Below are 25,653 nucleotides of genomic sequence, written 5' to 3' on the forward strand. Positions count from 1 at the left end.
AGAGGAAGGGAGAGCCATTAGTAAGCATCTGGCTCTTCCAACAGGCAGCTTCTCTCTATGGACTGTGGGAGACTCTAAGCATAAGTATAACCAGAGGCAAATACTGACTCCTCTGAATCCCTGAGTGAGGGGCAGGTTAACAGGAATCCAGGCACAGAAGTCAACCACTGAAATCATCACAACTCCCTTCCAAAATAAAACAGTGAAATTGCCCAGACTACCTCCCTTTTCTACCTTCTCCCTCTGTTCCGGCCCCATCCCCACCCATGGCCCAGCCCAGCCCAGCCCTCCTCTCAGTAATAACCACTGCTGGTTCTGGAACAGAACTTTCCTCATACAGTATCCTGAGTCATAGCGATAGTGTAAGGACACTTCATTTGCACTTAAACTGATACAGGACCCCAGATACAGGAAAGAAAAATCCTCATTGTTATGTGCACTTTACACAGATGATCTCTTCTCATCCTCAAAAGGAGGGTGCTTTTACCCCTATTTTACAAATGAGGACACTGAGATTCCCAGAGTTTAAACCCTTCCCCTTGTTCATGTAACCTGTAATTCTTGGAGAGAAAAAAAAGAGACAGCTATAAGAACTTACTTTAAATAAAGTTACTTTGACATCCATATTAAAGATGCTCAGTTAACAAATATACTAGGTTCTTACTCTTCATTTTCATCAAATTTCTACGTAAGAATGAAAGTTAACATTTATATATCACTTATGAAGTGCCAGGCAGTGTTCTGAAAACTTTACATATGTATTAACTAAATTCTCTGTCATAAGGAAACAGAGACACAGAGAGTTGAAGTAACTTGCCCAAGGCCACAAACATAAGGATTCAAACCCAGCCTGTCTGGCTTCAGAATCCACCTACAAACTGAGAATATGCTGGGTTCAGAGAGAAAGCTTGTAGGACAAACATTCAATTGCAGAGCTTAAGATGCAGAATATCTTGATTTTACAGTTAACCTGGTAACTTTTTGACAACTTTGGAAAGGTCATGACTATGACTCAGATTAACTGCTCCACGGTCTTTCTGTTCTCACTGGTTGGTAGTTGTTCCACTCTAAGGGATAGTTGAGGAGCCATGGAAAATGGTGACAAATGAGACATGTGACTGAGGCCAGAAGTGTCTCTTCAAAGCTGTAAAGCATGGGCAGCTCAGATTCCAACTTCATTATCATCCCTCCACTTAGCTGACTTTCTAGCAGGAAGCCTGTCTGTCTGGGAGCAGCATAATGCATTGGTCTGTGTGCACATGAACTCCTCCAGCCCCAAAAGCCACTTGTGTTTCCTGGAGCCTGGAGTCTCCCCGGTGCCAGGAAACAACATGATGCTGCCAGCCTGTATTTATCATTCCTAAAACATGGCTCCCTACTCCAAGCAAACTGAAAAGAAAAGCACAAAATTCTGAGTTTGCAGCCAGTTACCTCTGCTGGTGTTGGTGGCAGCCAGGCGTTATAAAAGTAGGGAAAGAGCAGGAAACGCACTTCTATTCAGACAAGAGTTCTTGCAACTGTGGGGAATAAAATCGTCATCATCTCCATTTCTTGAAAAACGCAAAAAAAGAAATGTTAAATTCACAAAGCTCTGTCAGAGAACCCAGTACCAGCCACAAACAAGAGTCTGACGTGCATGCTTTTTATTCTCTGTCCTCTTTTCTTCATCTATGCTTTCTTGCCTACTTGGAGGGAAAAGAGGACATCATAAATAAATAAACAAATGCATACATACATGTATGTAATAATCTTGAGTGGGTCATGAGGGGAGTGCAGTCCCTAGGGTCAAAACTTCCATTTAATCAAGAACAGAGATAGGTAACACAGGCTACTCCAGCGAAAGCATCCTGTATCTCTCCTTACCTTTGCAGGCTTTGCCGCCCTCCTGATCCCGTCAGCTATGACATGGACAGAGGCCACCGCCTCCTAGCTATCAGAGTGATGGTTTTCAGACACCAGGGAGGAGGGAAGCCTCCAAACTGCTGCCTACAGATAAAAGGCTCTGATCATCATTAATAAGGCTCCAAGAGGCACTCACCCCTCAATTTTGCTTCAACCTGCTAGCTTTAAATATAGCAGTCTAGATGTGTGTTTTATGTACCTTTCATGTGCTGTTTTGCTTTAGGACATGCTTTCTTTCCCTCTAAATTTATTTTGGCTCTGTTTTCCCCACTGAGAATTATCAGTTCCTTTTTCTGGCTAAAGATGCCTTTTTCCTCCTTCTTAGTTTATGGATTTTCACGGCTATGCCTTTAGATAAAGTGAAACATGTCGGTATAGTGTCCTAACCTTTTCTCTCTCCTTAGACAAAGAGACGCAACCACAAAATATTTCTGCCAAGTGTAAACCAAAATTTTGACCGAAGCAAATAACTAAAAAAACCTCTGTAGGTAATTTTATTTTACCAGAAAGCCCAGGTTGCAGACAGATACAGATGTCCTTGTCTGTATTTTTCTTTATAGAAATAATTTAATTTATAAGTGGATTCACTCTGGGTTGGGTTTTTGTCCTTATTATTTACTATTTCCCTTTTCTGAGCAGTCTGACCTTTGGAATCATTTCTGTAGAAATCTTATTTCCATGACAGACACTGTCAACATTATCCAAGGCCACCTGGCATAAACAGCCTAAATTCCTCTATCTCAGTTGATAGCTTCTGGACCTCACTAAACAATTCCTTGGTATTATTCTATTCAGCATCATTTCTATTTTACTCAATCTCGTATCCATGAAGCAACTGGATCTCTCATTTGGCTCAGGAATAAAAAAATGAAGCTAGAGTCTTTCCATTCCTTGGAAAGGAGAATATAAAGTTGTAGGGAAACCAGTCTTTTTTTTTTTTTTTTTTAATGTTTTTATTTATTTTTGAGAGAGAGAGGGACAGAGCACAGGCAGGGGAGGGGCAGAGAGAGAAGGAGACATAGAATCCAAAGCAGGCTCCAGGTTCTGAGCTGTCAGCACAGAGCCCGAGGCGGGTCCAACCCGTGAACCACAAGATCATGACCTGGGCTGAAGTTGGGCTCAACCGACTGAGCCACCCAGGTGCCCCTAGGGAAACCAGTCTTTAAAAATTCTTTGCTGTTTTCAATACCTACATAAGTCAGACTTTTGGCAGAGCCAGAGGGAAAGACTCAAACAGAACCCATTTAAGAATGAAACTGAGGGACTGAGTTTTGCTTAAGGGAAGAGTTAAAGACCCCAAGGGCATGGCAGTAAGACACATTGGAGTTCTCATTGTTGTTTATCTCTAGAAAACATCTGATTGGAGAATACAGACCCACAGACCAAGCAGCGTTCGGATTCAACTAAAAGAGAACCTTTTCTGAACCCCCTATCTCCACAAGAGTGGAGTTTAAAGGTGCTTGGACTGGTGAAACCGAGAGAAAAGAGTAAGATGAATGAGCACGGCTGCAAGAGTACCACACCCGCTACGTGGGCTCTGTGTGCCTGGTCTTATTGCAGCTGCTCCCAGGGCCACAGCAGGCTCATAATCATGGACAATGAGGAGCAGCTGAGAGTAGCCAAAATGGAATCCAGGCCGTGTTAGAGGCCATGTAAGAGACGGTAGCATTCAGTTTTTAATCTAATCCATTCATCAATCATTCATTCTTCTGACATAGCTGCTATGTGAGCAGAGGAAAAAGAGCCTCGTAAGTGACTTAAGGCACTATTCCGGGTTGTGTCACATGCCATATGAATGTAGTCCTTTGCATTCTCTTACAGCAAAGGATGTGGAGAACATGGTAGCCCTAGAGTAACCTAATGGTGCTAATGCTGAGAGACTGACATATCATCTTATCTATAAAATGGGCCCAAAGGAAAGCAAACCAAGTGAGTGTTTGCTCTTAGTAAATGAACACATCTGTCGCTTCTCATGAGAATAAGATTTCCAGGCTTCATTTGTTTTCCCATATCTTTTTATCGTTTGCAATGTTCCTGTGAAAATGATATAAGTAGCCATTACGGGCATGTAAAGCCTTTATCCTTATTAAAGCAAATGAAAATATATTCTTCTGATTTTTAATATCATAGTATTGACCATGTCCAATGATTACAACATGCGCTACTTTCTTTATATTTACTAAAACAGACTGAAATTCTGCATCTCTGTCTCTATTCCAGGAAAGTTAGTGGCTTCAGGACGTACTGTGTCTCCTAAAATGTTCAATATTATAGCCTTCAAATGCTGAATCTAAGTTCCAGCAGTCTCCCAAATTTCCATGGCCTAAGAAGCCAGACACATGGCAGAAGTAGTGTCGAGGACAGAGACAGAAGACCAGTGTCCAAATTCTATTTCTATGTAACATTGGGGCATCTCATTGAAACTCAGTTTCTTCCTCTAGAAAATGGGGATAAGAGTGGCTTCCTACTTTTTTTTAAATTTTTTTTAACGTTTATTTATTTTTGAGATAGAGAGAGAGACAGAGCATGAACGGGGGAGGAGCAGAGAGAGAGGGAGACACAGAATCGGAAGCAGGCTCCAGGCTCTGAGCCATCAGCCCAGAGCCCGACACGGGGCTCGAACTCACGGACCGCGAGATCGCGAGATCGTGACCTGAGCTGAAGTCGGACGCTCAACCGACTGAGCCACCCAGGTGCCCCAAGAGTGGCTTCCTATCTTATAGAGTAGTTATAAAACATGAAAAGGCAGAGCCCATGGAAATGTTTTATAAACTAAAGTGCCATACAACTATGAGATACTACTTTTGGTCAAAGAATATTTTTGTTTCCATCCACCCATGAGTAGCAAGAAAATTTCTGCATATGCATGTACACACATGTGTGTTTATATGTACCCATACATGTGTATACATGTAACATGTCTCACACACATGTATTTACATGCACACATGTGTGTATATGTGCACATATAAATGTATTAGGGGAGGGGTGAGAGGGTTTTCATCTGCATCTCAAAGGAAGTCGTTACCTAAAACTGGTTAAGAGCCTCTGGTATGGACGATGCTCCACAACATCAGCCATTAGAAATATGCAAATTAAAATCACCAGGAGATTCTACTACATGCCCAGTAGGACGGCAGCTATTATAAAAAAAGACAAGCACTAGAGACTATTGGTGAGGGTGTTGGGAATCTGGAACACTCATAGACTACTGGTGGGAATGTAAAATGGTATAGCCGCTTTGGAAAATAGTTTGGCAGTTTCTTGTAAAATTAAACCTACGATGTGACCCAACACTTTCACTCTTAGTAATGTACCAAAGAGAATGAAAACATATGTCCACACAAAGACCTGTACACAAATGTTTATAGCAGCATTATTCAAAATAGACCAAAACTTGAAAGAAAAATCACCATTATCTTGTGAATGGACAAACTAAATGATGCATACCTGTATAATAGAATAATAGCTCAGAAATAAAAAGGAATGAAGAACAAATAAATGCTACACTGCGGATGAAACTTGAAAACATTACACTAAGTAAAAGAAGCCAATCACAAAGAACATAGTACATGATACTACTTATATGAAATGTCCAGAAATGGAAAATTCATAGGAATAGAAAACAGGTGTGTGATTACCTATGATTGGAGGAGCAAGGGTGGCAATTGACTGCAAATGGGCTGAAAGAAAATTTGGAGGTTGATGGAAAGTTCTAAAACTAGATTGTGGCAATGGTTTCACAACTCTGTACCTTGCCTAAAAAAAAAATCACTGAGTTGTACGCATATAGTTAGTGACTTTATGGTACATAAATTAAACGACAATATAGTCATTTTTAGAGAGGACATGAATAGTGGACAGGATGTTTTGAGATATATTTGTAAAATAAATATAACAAAATATTTACTTGTAAAATTATTTTACTCTTGCATACATAGGTGGTATTTTAAAATACTGTCATTTAAAGAAAAGTGTTCTTGATTCTCTCTGTGCTGCAATTTCCTGATCTGTAAAATAGAGATTATAAAAGCAACTACCGGGGCGCCTGGGTGGCGCAGTCGGTTAAGCGTCCGACTTCAGCCAGGTCACGATCTCGCGGTCCGTGAGTTCGAGCCCCGCGTCAGGCTCTGGGCTGATGGCTCGGAGCCTGGAGCCTGTTTCCAATTCTGTGTCTCCCTCTCTCTCTGCCCCTCCCCGTTCATGCTCTGTCTCTCTCTGTCCCAAAAATAAAAATAAAAAACGTTGAAAAAAAATTAAAAAAAAAAAAAAAGCAACTACCTTGCAAGCATTTGTGAAGCAAAACCAATTAAGAGATGTGAAGAATTTAGAAGAGGGCCATACTCAGTAAGCATGGAGTACATGTTAATTGTAGAAACTAACTAGAGATCTCATGTCACTACCAACCACATATATTTTGTAATGTGAACTTCTTTTATTTTTTTAAGAAGCTTTATTTTGTGATGGAGTGCACACATGTGCATGTGTGCACACACAACTGGGGGAGAGACAGAGGGAGCAGGAGAGAGTGAATCCCAAGTAGGCCCCACGCTGTCAGTGCAGAGCCCAATGCAGGGGTCAAACTCATGATCCACGAGATCATGACCTGAGCTGAAGATGGACACTTAACCACTGAGCCACCCAGATGCCCCTATAATGTGAATTTAATTTTTTTAATGTTTTATTTATTTTTGACAGAGAGAGAGAGTATGAGTTGGAGGGGCAGAGAGAGAGGTAGAGACAGAATCCGAAGAAGACTCCAGCTTGGAAATGTCAGCAGAGGGCCGGCATGGGGCTTGAACCCATGGATTGGGAGATCATGATCTGAGCCAAAGTCGAATGCTTAACCAAATGAGCCATCCAGGCATTCCAATGTGATTTTCTTTTAATGTTTTTTCTCACAGGAAAAATGGGCATTAATAATTAACTATACTTTCCCAAGTTGGCATAAATAAAATGCATATTAATAGAGGATATTCAAAAGGGATGTGGAAAAATATAATAGCTGGAGATCTGAAGTTCCATGGAATATATCATGGGGAGCATAATGAACAAAAACTCATTTGGGTTATAATTTCATTTCAGATCATACAGTCAATTATAAAAAAAATAACTTCAGTCCTCCTTTCTTCACTCATGTTCGCTCTTATCTGCTTAGTTGCAGTGCCCATGCTGAACCTCTTCCTTATCAATTACAGGATGAAGGAAAATGTTCGCCTCTAGAAGTAATAAAATTAGAAGGTGCAGAAGTTGGCATTGATAGCAGTTTGGGAAAACCATTTGTGTTTAACTGTGTGCCTCAGTCTGGAAATAGAACGTTTTGCCTCTGTGCAACCTCAAACCAAGAAATGAAAAGGTAATTCATTAATCTGTGATCTTACCAGTCTCACTTTGGGTTGAGGAATGCTTCTTCAATAGCAGTCTTATTGATTTGGGGGCTGGAAGTAGAGAAGGGAACAGCAAGTTTATAGTGTGAGTAAATCAACTATCTTTTTATTAGGTATGTAAAGTTGGGTTCTTCATTATTCCCCCAGTTTTTTTTTTTTCTATCAGAATTGCTAAAGAACTGAAACATCTTCTCCTAACTCATTTACTTTAGATCTACACATTTTCTAAAAAAGCTTAATAGTGTCACGGTCACGTCTAGCTTCCCTAAGTTACCAGGTTTATATATTTTAAGCCCATCAGATTGATAGTCCTAGCTATAAAAATAATGTAGTAGGGTTGCAATTTAGCACACTACAGGGAGATGAGCAAAATAAATAGTAATAATGTAGCTTTGTGGGGAATGAATCCAGTTGACATTTTTAAGCATACAACCCAACTGGAGGGGTAGAGGTATGCAGGCTTTCTAAGAGGGTAGCCTACAAATTCTAAGCATTTAGTGGCTTATGATCATTACTTCACTGTATCACCCTAAGGGAATGGAGATCACTGGTCAATCCAGTGAGTCAACTGAAAAGTGCAGTGTAAGTGCTGCTAATTTAGGGTGAAGGTAGGAAGGAGTAGAAGTAAGGGAGACTGACAAAAAGGTAAGAGGTCAATGGTGTTGAGTGTTTCTTTAAAAGGAATTGGACTCAAAAAAAAAAAAAAAAAGGAATTGGACTCAGTTCCAATCTTAAAGAGAAGCCTAGGTCTGAAACCTCTGAGACAAACAATATACTGTTCCTACTTGTAGAACATTATTGATTCAAATGCATGTTGCTTTAAAGGACAAAGAGGGAAATATGATGATGGTAACCTGACTGTATTTCAATTCAGGAACAAAATATTTGTTGGTTAGCTAATGTGCCCAAGACAGTGTTTTAAGTTCTCCACAGACTATTAGTATGATTAAATGCCAATTCTTGCCTTCAAAAAAGCTCAGAACTAAGAAGATAGGGCATTTGGTTGCATATTTGTAATGCCAAAGAAACATTAAGAAGTGCTACAGGAGAAGACAAAGTGGCACAGGAACTGAGTGTAGGGAGTGAGGATCTCCCAAGGCGGGGATGAGGGAAGAGTTTACAAAGGGTGTGGCACAGAATCAGACAAGCATGCAAAAGAAGAAATGGAACAGAAAAAGGCAGAGGGAATAAATCAAACTTTGCGGAGAAGAGCAAGCAGTATGGTTTGATTGAAAGTTACAGGGTTTAAAAGAAAATTTAAAAGATTGGCAAATGGGGTGGATAGGCTGGTACCTGGCTAAGGAGACAAGACTAAGAAAATATAGTCCTCAAGTAGGAGCACTAATGGTGCACTAAATGTGTCTACTCTGTCCAAGGAACACTTGGGGAGGGAGCTAAGGACAGTGACTGCCAGTCTTTCCATATTGTAATAGCCCGTGCCTTATAGTTATTAACACCAAATCGTTACTAGCCCTGCTGGTGGTAATTAATTCACATGCCTTGGTAAAATAAAGAGTGAAGAAATTTTATCTTAGTCACTAATTAAACAGTGGTAAAGGAGAAGGATAATAATTTATTTTAAATATGCCTGGCGGAGGTGGGATTTTGCCATCCAGTAATACCAATTTTGTAAGAATGTGTTGCCTTTCGACCATCATCTTCCAGCCATGAAATATATCTGAGTCTCAGAGGAGTATTCTGTCTGGAAGATGGGTTTCCAGGGAGACGAGCAAGCCCCTCCGAATGATACTTATCCAGTCCCCAAAGGAGAGTTCCTCTCATTTTACTGTCTTTCAGGTGGCTGGAGGCAATGGACAAAGCAATCCATCCTGTCCGCCAGGTAAGGTATCCTTGATATTCATCTCTGCCTTCATCCTGCTCTTCTCCTCAGAGGGGGAAAGGATCAAGTCAAATGTCATGCAGTTCACCCTGGGACTTCTCAGATCTGCTCTAAAAGCTGGGAAAGAGGATTTTAAGTTAACAGGGATTTCTATTCAGATTCCTGCTGTTCTTTTTATTTTTAGGGGTTTGTGTGACATTTCTCTCAGTGAACTCGCTAGGTAGTCACAAATTGGGGTGGGATTTCCATTTTACAGGGAGCAGTCCAGGAGGTTAAACCACTGCTTCTGTTTTCTTTTCAATCCCCAAGTACAAGATCTCAGGAATGTCCTAGGATAGAGCTGTAGGCTGAGCAGCATGTTAGAAACTGCATGTCGCATGTTCAGAAATGCACTGCTTAATGGCCATACCCTTGTTTTGGACACATACTAGCCCAACTTTCACTGTTCCTACCTGTTCAAAACTCCCAGTCTTGAACCAATATACTTTCTAATTTGGGCTTGACCTTAACTTCCTAACATCAACAGGTGAGTCATTCCTTTAGCCCCTAAGACATTTGATACCCCACTTTCTGAGCTAGTGCTATCACCTGGCTGGTGGGGAGGGGATTGCTTTAGTGCCCAACTGTTTCCTTTGTATGCTATGTGTAAGATTTCTAATAAGGTCATACACTTCCTTTAAATATGCTCATTTCCTCACCACATGTCATACAAGCAAAAGGTATTTACTATCCATTATCTTCTCTACATGTTTCAGCTCTTACACATTCAGGGAAATTTGGATTGTTTGAGCTTAAATGTACTGCCCTGTGTCCTATAAGTGGACTTTCTGAACAATCACTGGCATCATCATATGAGAAACAGCAAGACTTGTGTTTCATTTTACCTGGAACACAATGCTCAATACACTCATCCATCTCTCCAATGTGTCATCCTAAGTAGGCTGATATTTGTAAGAGGGCTCTAGTCGGCTGATGCATTCAGAGTGTCTGTAGCAGAATGAAAAAGGAACACCCAAGCTCCCCACAGGCTCCCTCTTCACAGCAAAGAATACAGCCGGCTCTGCATTCTGAAATCTTCTGCACTGCCCTTTTAAAACTAAAGAGCAAAATGGAAACTAAATATGGAAGAGAAACTGGCCGGCACCTGGTATGGCATTGTGATAACGAGATGAAGCATTGCATCTACTGCCTCAGGTCAGGTTACAGAGAAAGCCTGCCTCTCAGGCCTATGGACCAAGGACTGCCCTCAAGGGTAGAAGATCTGGATTTATCATGACCTGGCACATCACTGACCATGTGAGCTTAAGGCCAGATCTGGCCTGGGGCCTTTAACTTGGTCCTTTGCACAAATGGGAGTTCTAAAGTGAAGCATGAACCAACGGCTGCTATTAGACACAGTAGGCATGCCAGGAACAGGGCTAAGAGGACAATCCCAGTGGTCAGTGAAATAATCTTTTGATTTCCTGACACTAGAACAGAAACCAAAGAGAAGGGATGTGAATTCAGGTTTTCTGGCTAGTTGCTCAAGTATTAGATTGCCTTGGCAATAGAATCAATGAGGGCAGTGCCTTTTCTGAAGACCAACAGCCTTAGTGCTGATGTCATTGGCTCCTGGGAGTCAATGACCACTGGCACAGGATGAGCACTCAGAAGATCCCTTTGTGCTACACTTGCAGAACCATGTCTGGGAAGACGTTACCCTGCACAACAGTAACCTCCCACCCCTGGCTATCAAGAACCCAGAGTGCCTAGGCCTTTTGCACCAACTGGACAGAAATACAGACATGTGGGTCCAGCACTACTGCATTCTGAAGGATGGCTGCTTGTACTTCTATGCTAGCATTCGCTCCACCCAGGCCTCAGGTATGGACTCAACTTTCAGTTGAAATGATAGTAATTACAATAGTAATAGGAGTGACATCCTACCTTTATGGACCTCTTACCAAGCCTTATACTGTGTGCCTTACCTAAATTAGTTCATTTATCCTCCAGTGAAGAGATACTGTTATTATCCTCCTTTTACAAAGAAGAAAACTGGCTGGAAAGCCTACTTAACTTAACAGATCACACATAGTAAGCAACGAAGCTGAGTTCTAAACACAGCCAAGCGAACTCCAGATCCTGTAGATGTAAACCCAAGCTTTTTTTGCCTAGAAAAGCAAAAGTGAGCTCCTTCATTCTTTTGGTTACTGATGGCATTCAGAGTTAATGTCAATAACTTTCTGCTAGGAACTCCCTTTTGTCAGAATATTCCTAATGTTGGACAAATGAATAACAAAAGGAACATTAACTGTCACTTTTCCTTGGGCAAGTTACTTCACTTCCTAAAACTTACTTTCCTCGTTGGTAAAATGCAAATAGCTATTTCGAAGGACTGTTGTGAAGATCACACAAGGTAATTGTTATCAGGGTGACTTAAGCTCTACATGTAAAGCTCTCTCTATAAAAAGCTCTCACTCTATAAAATGTACACATTTACATACTTATTAAACTATATATATTAAAAGCTATATATGCAAAATGGGCATATAAACAATATGATTTAATAATTTGGTTTTTTTATTTTAAGTTTATTTACTTATTTTGAGAGAGGCAGAGAGAGCAAGCAGGGGAGGGCAGAGAGAAAGAGAGAGAGAGAATCCCAAGAGGGTTCCACACTGTCAGCACAGAGCCCGATGTGGGACTTGAACTCATGAACTGCAAGATCATGACCTGAGCCAAAACCAAGAGTCAGACACTTAACCGACTGAGCCACCTAGGTGCCTCTTTGATAATCTAATAATAAAATAGTTGTGTCTGATTTTGACAAGAAATATTTTGCCTTCTTGTAGTCTTTTTTAAATATTTTATTTTCAAGTATCTCTACACCCAGTGTGGGGACTGAACTCATGACCCTGAGATCAAGAGTCACACGCTCCACTGAGTGAGCCAGCCAGTCACCCCTAGACTTTTGCAGTTTTTGACAAAAGCGATTATTGCTATTTTATTTGCACTTGGATTTTTTTCCCCAAATGAATAACCTTAAATAGTTAGCAGTAGTAAACATCCTGGAATCCCAGTCATTTTTTTAGCATTAATGCTTATGTTTATTTAAGCTAGACAGCCATGCCAAATGGGAAGGAAGTATCTGGTGACCATTTCAGCCTTCTTGGAAAGTACAAAAGAAGTAAGAGGTGAATATCACACTGTGGTCCATTTCTTATCACTCAGGATGAATGATATAATGATTCTCTTTCACTTATTGAACTTTCCATTTGAGAATATTATAACATGACCCAAAATATTTTCAACTATTAAGAGATAGCCAGCATCTCTAAGCACTTACACAACAGGCTGTTGCTATTTAACTCCAAATCCATAGGTTTTTTTTTAAGTTTATTTATTTATTTTGAGAGAGAAAGTGAGAGTGGGGGAAGGGCAGAGAGAGAGAGAAGAAGTGAGAGAACCTCAAGCAGGCACCATGCCGTCAGCACAGAGCCCACCACAGAGCTTGAACTCACAAACCATGAAATCATGACCTGAGCCAAAAACAAGAGTCCGAGGCTTAATCAGCTGAGCCACCCAGGCACTCCCCAAGTCCATAGTTTTAAGCACCTGATACCAGGATGGGAATGAAGGTAAATAAAACAAAACTCCAAAGTAGTCATGGATTGGGATTTTTATTATAAAATATCACCACAAAAGTCTGAATCATTTTAATTTCCAAATCAATGAAGCTCATTTTTAAGAGACTGTTTCCATAGATTCAAAGGGAATGTTTAGGATTGATGCTTAGATTATTCCAAACTGAAATATTAACAAAGTGCTTCCAAACCCCTGGGGCCCAGAGACTGCTACTGACTCCAAGTTTAAAACAGTAATAACAGCCACTAGGTGGCTTCCCTTATTCTGAAAAGTCAGAAGGAGGTCCTACTTAGAAAAGTTCTACTTGGAGAACTGGAAAATGGCTACTAATAAATGGCCTAAAAATAATAACAAAAGTAGAGTTACCATTTAGTAAGTCCTCCTTTTGTATTGGTCACTCTGTTAAGTATTTTTACTTACCATTTTATTTAATTTCAACAACACTCTCAGAAAATAGGCTATTATGCCACCTACCAGTTTGCAAACTAATGCTTAACAAGGTTAAATCATTTGCTTGTGGTCCCCTGGATAGTAAATGGTGAAGAAAGTATTTGAACCCAGGTAGCCTAAGTTACACCAAAAAAAGAAAAAAAACAGACAAAAATGGACATCTTCTTTATGTTCAGCTCTTATCATTTCACACATCTTTCCAGAACCTTCCATGGTTCTTTGTTGACTCCATAGATAGTACTCTAGAGTTTTATACTTTGTCTCAAAACCCTTCTCTCTGGTTTTCTTTTCCACTCCTTGTGTTAAAGCACCTTGCACTCTAATCAAACATGGTCATGTTCTATTTCCATAATTCACCACACGTCTTAAACCTTTTCTGGCACCATGTCTTTGCTTTTTCTAGTTCCTTCCCCTGAACCAGTGTATATCTACTGATTCCTCAACACAAGTTGTTCAGATTCCACCTGCGCTTCAAATTTTTATTCAGTCACCAGCCATCTTTCCTGTCAAGCAATCCCAGATGGTCTTAGACAAAGTGTCTCCCCTCTCTGAACTTCCACATTTACCCATCTTGTGACACTTACCACTCTCTACCTTGTATGTTGTTACCTCCAGAGAGCCATATTATCTCTTCTAAGGGACTATAAGCTCCAAAGATGACCCTATACTATGTATTTTTAATGAATGAATCAATGAATCAATGAATCAATGATTAAATGACCCCAAGTGGCCATTACTCTCATGAAGTGTGAGTAGTTTGTCATCCCCTCATGTAATAGTAGAGAATGGTTAGAAGATTGGAAAATCAATTCAAAGGCAAAACCAGAACTCAGGCCACCAGATGCCTAGTGTTTCTGACACATCATACTCTTTCTAGCCCTAGGAAGTTACCTAATTTCTATCTATTTTTAATTCCTCTCTTAAAAAAGATCATTCTGTGACTAATAAAAATATGTAATCCAAGCCCATTCATTCTTAACCAGCCATACATCTTAAATATTCCTATGTCCACGGGCCCTCCATTTCTAGCTTAAATTATCTCAAATATGATTAAAAGAACATTTTTCTTACTGAAATTCCAAAAGAAAATGCTATGTCTAGGCCATGTTCTAAAATCGAGGCCTGTGATTTAGGGTTTTACATGACTCTACTCTTTCTTGAATAAAAAGTGCCATTTGCCTAAGCATGCACCTTGTGCCAGAAAATACACTTTACTTCCACCTCCTCCCCACTCTCACCCTGACAGCTGCTGGGTCCGGATGGAAGCTCTCCCAAGGTTAATCAGCAGCTCACTCTTCATTAGCATTAAGGTGGCTGTGCAGGAGCTCTTCTGGGGTGCTTTACCCTTCCCAAGATTGGAATTTTGCAGTGAGGTTTACATTCTTTTCCTAAGAGCCCTTCTCAATCTTATACATCTTAACTTGCATCGTGACCTGAGGCCCGTAGCCAATGATCTGGCACAGTGAGACCCAAGCTGAGACAGAGGCATATCGAAATCTCCTGTGGAAAATCCCCAAAAGAGAAATGCTTCTCTCTACTGTCCACTAAGAATCACTGCCCTGGGGAGCCGCATTTTTTTGAGAGGCCTGGATCATTCTGCTCAGGTGTATTGGTGGCAGAAAGTATGTCTCACTGAATGCTTCCTGTGTGTCCAGCACTTAAATAAGTACTTTATGCTCATCATCTAAAACTAATATTTGCAAAACATCCACGGTTATTGCCCCAGTATAAGTCAGAAACTAAAGCTTAGAGAAATTAACTAACATGCTGATGTGGTCACCTAGCTGTTAGGGGACAAAATTTGAGCAAATGCTATCCAAATCTTTATGCCCAAACTCTTAGCCATAATGCTATATATAGCACTCCCTGCCAGAAATTAGTCTTCTTAAAGTAGTACTCAGTATTTGGCATCTAGTCTCTGGAAATCAGCACATTGGCTGCCATAGCCATGATCCACACAGTCCAACTATTTATCACAACAACTAGGAATTGTAAGGACAGTGAAGAAATTTATTGAGTTAGGGCTAAACCTATGCTGTGCCATGAACACCACAGGCACTAAAATGAATCAATTAAAAATAAAATAAAGTACTCAGTTGAATGTAATCATTTTTATATGCATGGAATGTGAATCGTTATATTTATAAAGACTGTACAGAGTTCTAATACTTATACTCAGTTCTTCCAGGTTATGCTAAGTGAATGACCTTTGTGCTGGTCTGATCTATAGTTCCTCCTTCACTTGTATTGTCCAAGCTCTGCTTGGCTCTTGCATATCCTACCCTTGCTTGGTTCCTTATTCTCCAGCCCAGTGAAACAGGCCCTGGTTACTATTTATAGCATTATTCGCCAAACCACAGGTTTTTACCCCCTTACTGAGCCATGCAGTCAATGTAGTAGGTTGTGGCAAGTATTTAAAAGTAAAACAGAATAAGGGCTCCTGGCTGGCTCAGTTGGTTAAACGTCCAACTTTGGCTCAGGTCATGATCTCACAGTTTGTGGGTTCGAGCCCCATGTCGGGCTCTGTGCTGACAGCTTGGAGCCTAGAGCCTGCTTCGGATTCTGTGTCTTCCTCTCTCTCTGCCCCTCCCCTGCTCAGGTTTTATCATTCTCTCTCTTTCTCTCAAAAATAACTAAACATTAAAAAAAAAAAATACAACAGAATAGAATTTAATTGAATGGAAAATATCATGGTACATCACAATGTTCCACAAAACTTTTGGTCTAACTGTATGAAAACCCATAGAGCTCTGTATTTATCACATCTTTGGATCACAGGCAAAAAGCCTGGAAAAATACTCATGTACAAAAACATTGTCTCTGCATTCCTGGTCAGTTTTGTGTTCAGAATCTTAGGTTCTTTCCTTTCAATTATCTTTGTCATCCACCTAGGATATTAGTTGCTTTGTTATTAAGACTCAACTTTCTGTGGTCACTACTTCATAGAGACATGGTCCCCTGACCACAGCATCTCAGAGGCTTTACTGCTTTATTTTCATTTTATTTTATATTAATTTTATCCCATTGATTTATCTTCTTTATAAGAGATCCCGGACACCTCACATGATATTTCTTCTAAAGGTATGTGTAGTATTTGGGACCTGACTTATTTACTGTAACAGTCACCTGAGGGACTGAGACAATCCCGGGGACAGCAAAGAGAAGGCAGGGAAACGATAACAGTGAAAGGGGAAAGTACGCAACGTGAGAAGCCACATGGCCCTAATTTCCTGGAAAAAACAGGGTAGATGCGAATCTCACATTGTACTTTCAGCTAGATAAACATGCCTCTAATGTGTATTGTAAGAGTTGTAGAAATAGCACTGGTCAGCTCCCTGAAGTCTGTGCTTACTGTCAAGGAAAATGCTCATACTTTAACAATATGCATCACGGCCTCTCCTATGCTGGCTGATATTAAAAAGCCACTGTACAAGTATTTCCAAAAGCCCTTTGGTCAAATGCCTCTTCATAGGCCCTCAGGCTCCTTGTCATTCACCATATACTTGATTTTTTTCCCTCTTATCTCTCTCCAGCAAAAGCTGAAAGTAACAAATTGTGACTTAACTATTGTTCTTGAATAAATCACATCAAGGTCTATGTGCACTTCTCAGATATATTTTACATTATTGCAACAAATGGAACACTTAATGCTTGCATAGTTCTTCTGAGAAATCTCTGTCCAAATGTTGCGCCACCTTGCTATTTATTGCTGCTACTTAATAACAGATAGAGACTGGACCAATGAGGTCATCTCAAATGAGGTAATAGGGTTATAGTCAGACGTCTTTACTGCCAATCATTTCTACCCTGCAACTGGTTAGAAAAGGGGTCAGAAACTTTCCTGTTTGTAGCAGACATATTTTTGGACAAAACTTTCTATCCATTCTCAAAAAGTGTAGGGACAGAAGAGGGTATTCATATCTGCTTAGATATATGAGAAAGGGAAATCTCACAAGTAAGAAGACGTCAGAAACCAGTACAGTAATATAAATGCACTGTGCTATTGTTGGGAGCAGAGAATTAAGACAGCAAAATAACCCTTGGATATGTCTTTGGGTAGCCTATAGTCCTGACACATCTAGCACATTGCTTATTCTAATTCTAGGATATACCCCAAAATATATATCTATGCAAAAATTTGTATATAAGTATTCATAATTTTAATCATTATAGTCATGAAAATGAAGAAAACTCAAATGTCCATCCATGAACTAACGAATAGATAAATAAAATGTGGTATACCCATACAATGGAATATCATTTATCCATAAAAAGGAATGAAGTACTGATACACGACACAACATGGATGAACCTTGAAAACATCATACCGGATAAAAGAAGCCAGTCACAAAAGACTGCATATTGTATGATTCCATTTATATTAAGTGTCCCAGGAAAAGCAAATCCATAGAGATAGAAAGTAGGTTAGAGTCACCTAGTGTTAGGTTGGGGCAGCAAATGGGGAATGACTGCTAATGGGTATGGAGTTTCTTTTTGAGGTGATGAAAATGTTCTAAAATTAGATTATGGTGATGGTGACACCATTCCATAAATAAACTAAAAATCATTGCCCACTTCAAATGTGTGAATTTCATGTTGTGTAGTGTAGATTAGCACAAAGACACAAGTCACTCTCTGATTTTTATAAATACCATTTTACTGGGACCTACTAAAGGGGAAAAAAATCTAACCATTTCTGAAATGAATGCATTTCTAGAAGTTAGCTTTAAAATTTAATTTAGTGTTGCATCTAAACCCCCCCTGTAAGATCATGATCTGAGCCATAGTCAGATGCTTAACCAACTGAGCCATTCAGGTGCCCACAATAGCCAAATTATGGAAAGAGCCTAAATGTCCATCAACTGATGAATGGATAAAAAAAATTGTGGTTTATATACACAATGGAATACTACGTGGCAATGAGAAAGAATGAAATATGGCCCTTTGTAGCAACGTGGATGGAACTGGAGAGTGTGATGCTAAGTGAAATAAGCCATACAGAGAAAGACAGATACCATATGGTTTCACTCTTATGTGGATCCTGAGAAAGTTAAACCCATGGGCAAGGGGAAGGAAAAAAAAAAAAAAAAAGAGGTTAGAGTGGAAGAGAGCCAAAGCATAAGAGACTGTTAAAAACTGAGAACAAACTGAGGGTTGATGGGGGGTGGGAGGGAGGGGAGGGGGGGTGATGGGTATTGAGGAGGGCACCTTTTGGGATGAGCACTGGGTGTTATATGGAAACCAATTTGAAAAAAAAAAAAAGAAACTAATTTGACAATAAACTTCATAAAAATAAATAAATAAATAAATAAATAAATAAACAAATTTTAAGGAAAAAAAAAAAGTAAACCCCCCCTATAAAACAGACAAATTTTAAAGTCCAAAAGCCACTCTTTTGGTTTAAAAAGAAAAAATGTCTGACTTCCGGACAGTATACATCAGTACCAAATATAACCAAAAGGAAAACAAAGGTCAGCCATAGTCAAAGGGATGAAATTTTTCCTTCATGGTTTCGTTTTGGTATAGAATAACTACCAGATAGAGCAAACATCCAAGTTGTATTTTTGTATTTTGTTAGTACAATGCACTAAAGTGGCTCCTGGGAGGAAGTGGGAGATTAGAACAAGAGTTAGCAAGAGCAAGAAACAGGTTTAAACATCTAATCACTGATATTAATGACGTTACCTAGATTGTGTACATGAGATTCAGGTTACCACAGAGCATCAAGACACTATAAAACACATAAAGGTTTTGAGTTTTTAGCCTCTTCCCCCAGACCAATATCCTTTCTCTACCCCCAGATAATGGAAACAAAATTCAGGCCAAGAAATATATAACCACTAACTTGGACTCAAAGGACCATGGGGGAAAAAAATTATCTTCCAAAACCAGTCATGTATTCTCATTTTAATTCAAGTTGGCTCCCTCATATCACCCTGTGGGTTCATATTTTAAATGTGCTTTGCATATTCACAAAGAAGGTGAGAATCTACATTGGTTTTAGAAACTGCTGGCAATCTCCATTATTATTCAGGAAAGCTGTTTTAATGGTTCTGCCTAAGCAAATAGTATTTAATTTTCCTCTAATGTGATATTGCAGGTGTCACTCTTTGATACCAAAAAGTTTATTTCAAAATGTGTCCTCCAGGTAAAGTACCTGGTTTAGACCCACAGTAACCCAAGCTAAATACTGAACACGTAATGAGAAGACCACAAAAATGAAAACTGGGAAATCCACCTGTATTACCAGTCTTGCCATTAATCGTTAGTGGAGGACCTTAAATTACATATTCTTCCAAGTCTCAGTGTCTTCATCTATAAAATTAGACACCTAGAATTAGAGATTCCTTCAGATACAAAGTTTTCTTGATGCTTTTTCAGATTCCCTTTTTTTCCCCCATCTTACTCTTCCCCTATTCTCATTTTTTTTTTCTTTCACCCTCTGTAGGTGGTCTATATCTGCAAGGATACAGGGTGAACGAGCAGATCCTTAGCTTCAAGCAGTCAGTAATTGAACTCAAACCTCCATCTGAAGAGTTCAAGACTTTCTATTTCTGTGCAGAAAATAATACAGAAAACCAACGGTAAGTCAAGGTCTGCATATTTCTTCTTCATCTGCTTTGATAAGTCTTCTTAGCAAAACCCTTACCCTTACTCTCCAACTTCAGTTCCCATCTTCAGTTAACTCTCTCCATTTCTTGCATAGTCTTCATAGCTAATACTCCCCAGGATTGTTTTTTCTTGCAATGCATAGAAGATGATTCCTCCAGAAGTACTTTTTTAAGTGGAAAAGGAGTCCACAATTCTCCCCAAGGCAATGGGCTCAGACTTAAACATAAAAAAAAAAATCTACTAACACAGTTTTCCATGAATACTATGTTATTAATTCAGATTTGCTGTCTCACCTCCTTTCATATAACTCTTATTGATATGTCCATCTGAATTTGGTCAGTTGTTTGGCTTTGTTATAAGCCATTGAAGGATATAGAACTTACCTATCTAATTCAATATGTTCAGTATCAACTTTGACATGCACACATGGGCACTTGGGTTCATGATGATTTGGGGGAAAAATAGCAGTAGAGTCAAAAGAGACAAAACCATGAGGCAAAAGAAGGATTCTCTGGTACCTAGAGGATCATCCTCCATCTAATTTCAGTACTCAAGATGTCCTGTGCCCTCCATCTCTCATTCCTACTATCAACTACTTGATGACCATCCCTCACCTCATCCAGATGCTTTCTCCCAACTGTCTGGGTTAAAAAGATCTAATAAAGAAATTCACAGTAATTTATTAAAACAGAGGACATGGTAAAATTTCCATGGGTATTTACAAGAACCAAATGCACTGCTTTAACTCAAAGAAATAAACTCTGAAAGTAGAATTTCAGGATTTCTAGCCAGTAACCTTTAGGGAAGAGAGGAGTCTCCCTACCTTCTCCCATTATGTAAACCTTGTCTGCACCACTCATTCCTAAGGATAGGCTAGAGTGGGAGGTTAATGAATATAGAATTGCTAGATATTTTGCCAAGATCTTTTTCCTTGGGCTTATGCTATACAATCTGGGTGGCAAACTAAGATGGTTCCCTTGAAGGTAAGACTCCAGCTGGCATATTAGAAAAAGGGTCAGTAAAATAAAATTAACCCTTATCTGTTAAAATCCACTGTCTTCTCTAAGAGTGGAGGTTGAACTGTTAGATTTCACTGCCAAATCCATGAGTCAATATTATCGATAGGAAGCAATAGTGAGTCACTAGAGAAATACTTCAAAGCATACGAGTAGAGTTTTGCAAAGTGTGGTTCATGGAATTCTGGCTCCACAAGATGCCCTACTCCCGCAAAATAGTCTTTAGGAAATGATCCATATCATATTTCCATCTTAGAGAATCACAAAACATATTAACTTATCAATGTTCCTGACACACCCTGCTAGAAAGAATCCTGGTTACCTCTTCATAACTCCCACTACCCAAGCTTATCTGACCCAACCTTTCTTTTAAAAACATGACACGTGCTAATTACCCTTAGAATAAATTCTATATGGGTACACTTTATAAACCATCACCAAATAAAATGAAAAGAAGGAAATAGAAAAGAGAGGGGAGCTAACCTAGAGAGTTTGCTGTGGTTAATAGAATGTAATAAAGGAATATCTTGCTCTAATGGCAATATTTGATAACTCTATATTTGATCAACTGAATTTGAAATTTCTATAGGAACAGTAAAGTACTATTAATAATTGCAAAAGCCCTATAGCTCCATTAATCACTGTCTACAAACATTGAACATTCTTCTCATCCTAGTATTTATATGAACATAGTTTTACTTCTTTGCTAAACATTACATACTCTGCATTTGGTGTTTTACCTTTCATTCAATCCAAACCTAAGGATGAGGGTTTACTATATTGATTTCAAACTAAATAACCGAGAGAAATTATTAGAAAATAAATTTAAATGATTTTTTAACATTTCATCTTCCTACAGTCCAATTTTTTTTTAATGAACTGGCTTGTACTGTTATTTCTACAGCTGGATTACAGCGCTGAAAGCATCTATCAAAAAGTGGCTTCCTTTACATCAGGCTATTCAAGACTTCATGAATCGACCTCTAGAGGAGACCAGAATGTAAAAGAAACCCTAATCTTAAGAGAAAGGACCCACAGGGGCGCCTGGGTGGCGCAGTCGGTTAAGCGTCCGACTTCAGCCAGGTCACGATCTCGCGGTCCGTGAGTTCGAGCCCCGCGTCAGGCTCTGGGCTGATGGCTCGGAGCCTGGAGCCTGTTTCCGATTCTGTGTCTCCCTCTCTCTCTGCCCCTCCCCCGTTCATGCTCTGTCTCTCTCTCTGTCCCAAAAATAAATTAAAAAACGTTGAAAAAAAAAATTTAAAAAAAAAAATAAATTAAAAAAAAAAAAAAGAGAAAGGACCCACAAAATCACTACCAGCCTGTTGTGGGAAGAAACAAAAACATTTTTTATTACATAGCATTCAACTGAATGTTCCTCCAAAACATTAAAATTTTGTGATAATATTATCACTTTGTTTTTGAACCAAAGCACCAACATCTAATGTGACATTCAGAAAATAGAATATCTATCAACATCATTAATATCTCACATTTCTGCCCCTCAGGCTGCTCGTGTTAGCATCAAAAAATAGTATGTTCCATACCCATGTCTTTTGAAAGCATAAATTCAATAAAAGTTAATTTCTTTTTTGTATTCTTTGCTAAATCTTCCATTCTTTCCTTTGACTGTAGGCTTCCCAGAATGCCTATAGGCCATGATATGGGAAGCTGATATTTGGAAAAATTAAGATCATGGAAATGAAGTGGCTTAAATGGTGAATAAATAATACAGCTAAACAAGGTCCTCTCTGTCAGGTCATCCTACAATCAACTAACCCAACTACCTCCCAGGACTTCCCAGATGAAAGAAAATAATAACAATTATTGCTATAAAAATAAGGAAGGAAGTAGGCTGAATTTAGGGGAGCAAACTCAAAAAATGCATCGTATGATTACCTGAATTATTACCTGAATATCTGTCACACTGCAAAGGGAAAACACAAAATAAGTCAAGAATGTCCTGCCCTGGAAGTAACATTCAGAGAAATTCAAAAGTAAATTCTAAGTAGTGACCTCATTTCTTAGTGGAACAATCCCAGTGTGGAGCCATGATGTTGTGATGCACTTGGAAGTCCCATGCCCTTACTAATGGAACAAGGAAAACAAGTTTCAGGGAGTTCAACTGTCAGATTTAAGTGCTCTGGAACAATTGAAAACAGTAATAAAAACTTACGGTCTTGTTTGTTCACAAAATAATAGTATTTCAGAGCTCACAAAGACCTTATAGCTCAACCCCTGTTTAGGTGAAATCTCAGGGAGGGAGTTGCCTGTTGAAGATCACCAAGGTTGTTAATGAAAGACCAGGAACTGAATCCGGGTCTTCATCCCTCCATCCAGTGTTGTTTCCACTCATCCTACAGCTCTTCATTGTTATAAAGAATGTGTGGTTTCACAGAGATAATGTAATCACCCACTTTCCGAAGTTGTCCAATGCTTCTAGTCTTTGCCTGAGATTGGAAACACATCGATTCCAGCAATAAATCATGTTTATATCTCTACAATCTCATGAAGAACTTCGTGTTGATTCAAATTATATCATTTTACAGAGAATCTTAAATGTGAAAAAGATATCAAAATTCATGCCATTTTTCATACACTCCTCACCTCTGCCCTCTCCCCCAAAGACTGCGAACTCTTCAAATAGATGGCAACAGTTTGCAGCTGTCATTCACCACAACTCAGATAAAGGATGCGTGAGTGTGTGAGCATGTGCTACTTAGTTCCTGTATTAAGAGAAGCTGCACAAATGAATCCATGCCCCCCAAAAGACATGCCGTAATACCCTAACCAACCTAATACCATAATCAAAAATGTTCAATTAACAATAACAGATAGTCCTCTGTTCTGACAATGGTCTCTTTGTTCTCCCAGTATTTGCCATGACAATAATGAGGTCTTTCAGCAGGGGCATCATCAGTAATGTTCATGTCAGAAACCTGGAGCTCATACATCCGCTCCCCAGTGGAGCACTCGGCCTCTTTGGAGCTCCGCCATGGAATGCACAAACTGTGCCGTTACCAGGCAGCCAGCTAGTGACCACAGCCAACTGTAACACTGGCACAGAGCTTTCTCCTGAAGGGGAAAAACAAAAGCAACTACCTCAATAAAATGTGAATACAATTTTCCCTGAATTAAGCAGTTGTATAACTCACTTGAAAGTAAAAGGTATCAATGTTCAAAGTTACTCCTCAAAAACTACTGTTGCTATTCCTGGAAGATTCTAGAGCTCTAAACAGTACCATACATTATGCCAAAAAAAATTTGTGTGAGCATTTTTATGTGGAGACAATTTTAAGCTTTTATATGATTTTCAAGGGATATGTGACTCAAAAAGAACTTTTTAGGTCTAAGATTAAGAACATTTCTCAAGATCCACAAGGTTTCCATCTTTAATAGATACAATATGGAGGGGAAAGGGCAGGGCCGGTCTTCTACATATGCACTATCTGACCACACATTTTAGGATTAGCCCACCTTTTGGCAAATCAAAGAGAGCTTGCCATGAGTCCAGTGGTCAGTTAGTCAATTATTTATTCATTGAGCACCTACTGTGGACCAAGAACTGACTGCCACCAGCCTACTACCATTAGGAGAGGCGAAAAAATTATTAAAGTCTGTTCTCTGTAGCCAGAAGGCCCAAGTTCAAATTTTAGCTCTGTCACTTCCTGGCTGTGACTTTACACAGGTAAACTTTAACCCTCCCTGCTTTAGCTTCCTCATCTATAAATGGGGATAATAGTATCTGTCACGTGTGTTTGTGAGAATTATATGAATAGTGTACAAAAAGCACTGGAACAGTGAGTGTCCCTGATGAACTCTCAATATGATTATCAATATCATTAGCAAGGATTGTCAGCCAATAGTCACATCTCTGTGGACTCTTCCTGAGGGAATACATCTTGTCTCCATTTCACTACCCACAGGTAGAGAGGATAAAGGAACATTCCATCAGGGTTTCCATCTTAAGTGGGCTTAATAGACCCAAATATTTTCAGGTTTTGTGGGTCATCTGCTGCATAGTATTGCCTATTTAGAACCCAAAGACTGGCCTATAGTTGTCTAAACTCTGCTAGCCCCACTCCTTGATAAACTTGGAAGATTTTCCATCAGTATTCCTAGAAGCCCTAAACTAAGGCCACATTGTTCTCAGGAGGTCCCTGATGGGCCTAAGTAGTGCTGATCTCGCTCCAATTCTTGTTCTGCCTCATCTGTTGACTTAATGTGCACACTATAAAAGAAAACCCCTGGACTGTTCTGTACTTGGGAATTACATTTAGTGAAGATAAATTAGGAAATATCAAAGGGCACAATGAATTAGAAGGGAACTACAGGCAATCAGTCTATTTCCTTATTTGCCTCACCCACTTAGCCTGAGAAAATGATCTCAATGATCCCTTGCCTCCCAATCCCTCTCAAGCTTCTTCCTGGGCTTGGAACAATTTCTCCATACCCACCCTGACTTCTGAGAAAAAATACTTTCTCCAGAGTACAATTCTGTTTTCCATTCCAACCCATGTAACAACCATATAAAACCATTTCAAAGACGTGTACATAGTGGGATGTAAAAGCTAATGAACCTATAAAGCATTTTTTTTTTTTTTTTTTTTTTTGGGACAGAGAGAGACAGAGCATGAACGGGGATGGGGGAGGGGCAGAGAGAGAGGGAGACACAGAATCGGAAACAGGCTCCAGGCTCTGAGCCGTCAGCCCAGAGCCTGACGCGGGGCTCGAACTCACGGACCGCGAGATCGTGACCTGGCTGAAGTCGGACGCTTAACCGACTGCGCCACCCAGGCGCCCCTAAAGCATATTTTTTAAAAAA

At 39.6% G+C, this 25,653-nt stretch overlaps 1 protein-coding gene across 4 annotated transcripts in view; it reads left to right on the forward strand.

Annotated features, from left to right (window-relative positions):
- Positions 1 to 25,426, forward strand: part of LOC131509616 (uncharacterized) — a 127,493-nt gene extending 102,067 nt beyond the window's left edge. For 2 of the 4 annotated variants that reach the window (XM_058725512.1, XM_058725516.1), the window contains exons 9-14: positions 7,101 to 7,258; positions 9,087 to 9,129; positions 10,806 to 10,992; positions 19,652 to 19,787; positions 21,736 to 21,875; positions 22,144 to 25,426. In XM_058725512.1, coding sequence (XP_058581495.1) covers positions 7,101 to 7,258; positions 9,087 to 9,129; positions 10,806 to 10,992; positions 19,652 to 19,787; positions 21,736 to 21,835 — 624 coding nt within the window. In that variant the 3' untranslated portion in view covers positions 21,836 to 21,875; positions 22,144 to 25,426. Of the gene's footprint in view, positions 1 to 7,100; positions 7,259 to 9,086; positions 9,130 to 10,805; positions 10,993 to 19,651; positions 19,798 to 21,735; positions 21,876 to 22,143 lie in introns of those variants that run through there. The other 2 variants (XM_058725522.1, XM_058725530.1) reach the window with 2 other exon arrangements.
- Positions 25,427 to 25,653: the final 227 nt, after the last annotated feature.

This window comes from Neofelis nebulosa, chromosome 1, assembly GCF_028018385.1.
Source record: "Neofelis nebulosa isolate mNeoNeb1 chromosome 1, mNeoNeb1.pri, whole genome shotgun sequence".
NCBI lineage: Eukaryota > Metazoa > Chordata > Mammalia > Carnivora > Felidae > Neofelis > Neofelis nebulosa.